The 5,239-nt window shown below is 42.1% G+C and overlaps 1 protein-coding gene across 1 annotated transcript; it reads left to right on the top strand.

Annotated features, from left to right (window-relative positions):
- The first annotated feature begins 782 nt into the window (after positions 1-782).
- Positions 783-3,796, top strand: LOC140538144 (uncharacterized). Its single transcript, XM_072660587.1, has one exon. The coding sequence runs from the start codon at positions 786-788 to the stop codon at positions 2,712-2,714; it is 1,929 nt and encodes a 642-aa protein (XP_072516688.1). The 5' UTR covers positions 783-785; the 3' UTR covers positions 2,715-3,796.
- Positions 3,797-5,239: the final 1,443 nt, after the last annotated feature.

Below are 5,239 nucleotides of genomic sequence, written 5' to 3' on the forward strand. Positions count from 1 at the left end.
GAAGATCAAGGTCAATTTGAACATCAGCTCTTCTCTAATACTTGACTATGCATCCTAGTGCCAATCCTGCCAATTACAATTACAACAGTTTGTAGTAGAGGAGTTCTCAGAGGTGCCATATGGAGGAGGGGGATTTATGAGAATTCTAAGGGCCTATGACTGACAGGAGTCATAAAATTGCATTAATTGAGTATTCTGGCAGAATTGTTAGAGTTGTGGGGTCTAAAGGAGTGCCCCTGGGAGCTCTTGACCCTTTTAGTCCACCCTCCTGCTAACTGGGTGCACATTTCTGTGTGTATTTCTTTTTCATATTTTCACACAATTCTTAGAAATTGGGATTGGTGTCTGGTGATTTTGCTGGTCAGGCATGGTGTCCCAGAGTTTCATCCTGTTTAATGAACCGGTCACACATTGATTGTGTCCTGTGCACGCTACTGTTGTCATACTGGAGTTGCAAGACTGCTGTAATCCTTACCTGACAGGATCGACCCTGTAATTAAGGCAAAGAGATGCAGAATCAAGTACTAGAAAATAAATCATGCAAGGGACTATTTTTTGTCAACTTAATTTGAGGTAATATGTACACATCAATTCCTTTGTAGTCATATTGTAGGGGCATTTAGTTTTCCTAGAAGGCCGCATGTATCCGGCATGTATCCGGCATGTAACAGAATATTCTCTACTGGTCTGTCATTGGTGAAATTATTTTACACATGTGATTAATTAAGATGAAGAGTTTTGCTGTAGTCTGAACCTGTTGTTGCTTTCTGTTCCACAGTCTGAGCATGTGGCTCATTCTTCTACTACTCAAACTGGCATCTCAGCTCCCCTTTGGGTTTCTATGCCCCAGTGACTGTGTGTGCTTTCCAGATGGGGGTGTCATTTGCAAAGGAGCCATCACTGATATCCCGCTTGTGGAGGCCAGTCACACCTTCCGCCTGAGTCTTAATGACACATCCCTTAAAGTCCTCAAAGCCCATAGCCTTCAGCCTCTCATTTTACTCCGGAGATTTAGCATCACCCATAGTCTTCTTGACACCCTCCACCCCGAAGCCTTCTATAGTGCTCCTCAGCTCCTGTCAATCAAGTTGTCATTTAATGCCCTCTCAGTCCTTCCACCCAGGGTGTTCAGCAGGCAAGGCATTTTAGAGCAGCTGTTTCTGGATGGAAATCAGCTGGTGTCTCTCAGTGCAGACATGTTCGAAGGGCTGGGGAATCTCACCGAACTGGACATCAGCAAGAACCAAATATCGCAGCTGGATGCCAACGTCTTCCAGGACATGACAAGCTTATTTCACTTGAACCTGGCTGGGAACTTACTACGAAGGTTCCCACAGACATTGTTCCACAACCTGAAGCAACTCAAGACACTGATTATGTACTCCAACCAGCTGGAGGCTTTAGAGGAAGGTTCCTTCGATCATCTACACAGCCTGCTGGTGTTAATGCTATATAAGAACCAAATCCAAGAAATTCCTCCAAAGCTCTTTTGGCACATGCCTTCCTTGCTGACCCTGACTATGTCCACCAACCAACTCCGCTACCTTCCAGCAGAGAGCTTTTACTTTCTACCAAACCTTACCAAACTTACCTTCTACAATAACCCACTGCTCTCCTTGCCAGACCAGCTAGTAGGCCACATGCCGAGACTCCAGGAACTCTACCTGTATAATACCAATCTTAGCACTGTGCCCTGGAACCTCTTTGCTAACATGACAGGCCTCAAGTATCTGAATTTACACCTAAATAAGAAGCTCAGCTCCTTGCCAAGGAACCTCTTCTGCTGCCTACCAAATCTTCTAAAGCTGTCTTTAAAATTCAACAGTCTTCAGGCTCTGCAACCAGAGCAATTTTCACAGCTAATCAATCTTCAGACCCTTTTGCTCAACGGTAACATGCTTCGGTCTCTTTCAGCAGGGATCTTTCAAAACCTCCCAAAGCTGGCCAAGCTTGAGCTGAGTTATAACTACCTGAGTTATCTCCCAGGAGACATTTTTGTGGGTGTAAGCTCCCTGCAGTCTGTTACTCTCGGACACAATCGATGGGACTGCGTGTGCAGTATTATGGACACAGTAGAATGGATCAATACAAACCAAAATCTAGTTTCAGATCTGGATGATGTGTTTTGCCATGAACCTTACTACTTACAAAAGCGCCAACTGATCTCGCTGACTTCCGACAGTCTGCGATGCGGCACAACAATCCGGCCCATATATAATTCTGTGACAAGTACAGCAGCAAGCCCTCTAGAATCAGCGTTCCCACTATTATCCACTACCAGACAATCAACAGCCCCACAAAACAGAACTGATATGAGCAGGCTGCCTCCCACAACCCTATCCTCAACCACACATCCTTCAACCCCTAGTTATGCCCTGACCCCCATGCCCATTCCTGAGGAAGCTGAGGATGCATTCTATATAGTAGTGAATCCATTCTATGACACTGTGGTCCTTGACAGTTGCCCTGACCTTGTTCACCATAGTCGTTACAAGGGCTGGGTGTACCTCTGGACGATACCACCTACTGGACTGTACAGTGGACTCTTGCTGGCCTTGCATATTGTGTTCATAGCTACTGGTGTTATCCTGATTGTTGCCAGTGCTTATGTTTTGTATCGTCTAAACAAAGTGGTGTGGGAATTGGGCACATTTGCTACTAGAAATCAGAGAATATTAACTAAAAGATTGCCAAGTTTCAGAGGCAAACTCTAGACAAAAACGATACATTGTCTTATACACTATATGGACAAAAGTATTGGGTCACGCCTCTTAATCATTGAAGTTAGGTGCTTCATTCAAACACGTAGGCATGTAGTCTGCCTGCCTTTACACACGTTGGTGAAAGAATGGGTGGTTCTTAACAGCTCACTGAATTCCAGCACGATTCTGTAATAGGAAGCCACTGTTGCAACAAGTCCATTGGTAAAATTTCCTCCCTCCAAGATATTCCAGTATAAACTGTGGGTGGTATTATTGGGAAGTGTAAGCTTGCAGGAACCACAGCAACTTAGAACACATAAAGTTATGGAGTGTGATCAGGGCCAAGTGCTGAGCTCAGCGCATAGTGCAGAAAAGTCTCCAATGCTCTGCTGACTCCATAACTGCAGAGCTCCAAACCTGCAAAGGGTGACTGCCTCCATATGCCTGTGGATTTCATTTCTATGGATTTAGAATGGGATGTCATAAAAGCTCATGTAGGTGTAATGCGCAGGTGTCCCAATACTTCTGTCTATACTTAGAAAAGCATACATGTTTTATTGTTTGGAATATTTTAATATTAACAATGAGATTATGTTTATAAATGTTGATCCAAGATTTTTTCAAATTTAGTTACCCAATTTCTTCCACAATTTCAGATTTTGATAATCCAACCCACCCGTTAGTATTCTCCCCCTATCGCATGTAATGCTCCCGACACTGGGAGGGTGAGGACTGTCACATGTGTCCTATGACACACGTGCAACCAGCCACCACCTCTTTTTGAACTGCTGCAAATGCAACATCAGCTGGCAAACGACGTGCTTGGAGGAAAGCGCCAGTTGGAGAGAGCATGGCCAATTGTGCTCTTTCGGGTTCCGACTGCTGAAGGAAAGCAATCCTTGGGTCTTAATCCACTGGACCACTCTGAGCCCCATATTGATCCCATAACTCAGTAGTCATTCTGTTTATTGTTGCTGTATGAAAAAATGTATCTCCATTTATATCTCTTTTTTTAAAAATAATAGTTTGTCAAATAGAAGTGCTTTAAATTAACCTTTTTTATTTTTGCCATTAAAGGTTACCATCTTTGTCATTTTCTGTAAAGTTATTTTCTTTCAAGTAAATTAAAATTGTATAGACTTTATTTTAGAACAATGTTATTTTGTTACTAAAAAATATGTTTATTAATTTTATGGATTTTATAATTGTATCAGCAAATGAAATGCTTATTTTTTGACATTGTGTTGTAATATTCACCACCTGGTGGAATAAAAGGTGCAAAGGCATTACAATAAAAAAGCTAAATGAAATCTTAACTCAATTCTTACTCTTGTACACTCACTGGAATGCCACTTCATGTACTAAATATGAGAACCAAACAAGTCTAGAAAAGAATGGCTTGTTCTTTAATCAATGGCACTATTGTCTGGAATTTTTGACACAGTTGCCCTTATTCAGCAAACCTGCTTTCAGGTGAGGTGAGGCACTCTGGTCTGGTTTTGGCCACTCCCACATGACTAAGACTGTTGTTCAGGAAGCCCAACCTTGATATGACACATCTGTACCTTTCCAAACATTGCACTGATAACGTGCCACTGGAGTACTGGTCTAGTCCAGCACAGCGTAGCATTCCTAGAGGTGTTTATCAGAACATTCACAAGACACTGGAACCTGACGAGTAAAACGTCAGTGCTGTCAGTGCCTGTGGGACACCTTCATAGAAAAGATGCCAATTGCTTCATAATATTACATAACATCATTGTCATAGTCATCAAGTTTTGATCTTACTGGTTCAGTTGTAATCTTAAAACTAAGCTTCCCAAAGGGTTCTTTGAATTGATGCCACAGACACCACTTTTGTGGTGATTTTTCTAAGTCTGTTTTCAGAGGCCCTTTTCAGACCTGTGCTTTTTACTGTTGGTGTGATTTGTCTGGGCAGGTGTGTTAAACCCTTGAGAAAAGGTGGTCTCGGTCTGGTCCCAAACTAACCCAGGAGTGGTTTGTGGTGAGAACTCGATCTGACCTCGATCTACCAGGTGTGGTCTGCAAGTTTAAGCTACATGAACAAGTGACATCTGTGCCATTGCTTTGTGTTAAACGCTGGAATATGTACTAGTCCAGAACACAGGAGCTTTTTACTGTACTTACTTTCTTGCTCCCGCCCCAGACAGGTCTGACCAATCAGTAGAGAGAACGTTCTCACATGGTTGGTGGGGCACTTGAATTTTCCCCTATGTGAAAACCAACCAAACCAAATGTTCACAAACTCATTCCCAACTCAAACTGTTCCAAACCAGAGCAAATCAACTATAGGTGTAAAAACGTCCTAAGTATTAATGTTGTTGCTATAGAATAGAAATGCCCAAACTTCTGATGACACATAATAATATAAAGTAAAGAAGGTATTGGTTCAAAAAACTATTTGCTTTTGTAAATAAATGCTTCAAAGCTATAAATGCTTTATAAGTTGTCATAAAATGTATTTATTGAGTATATTAGGTTCTTTCATGCTTAAGCAGTAAGTATGTGACTTTTGT

Source organism: Salminus brasiliensis, chromosome 17 (genome assembly GCF_030463535.1).
Source record: "Salminus brasiliensis chromosome 17, fSalBra1.hap2, whole genome shotgun sequence".
NCBI classification, from domain to species: Eukaryota; Metazoa; Chordata; class Actinopteri; order Characiformes; family Bryconidae; genus Salminus; species Salminus brasiliensis.

Excerpts from the sequence above, each read along its gene's own strand:
- LOC140538144 (XM_072660587.1), top strand. The coding sequence starts at position 786 with ATGTGGCTCATTCTTCTACTACTCAAACTGGCATCTCAGCTCCCCTTT.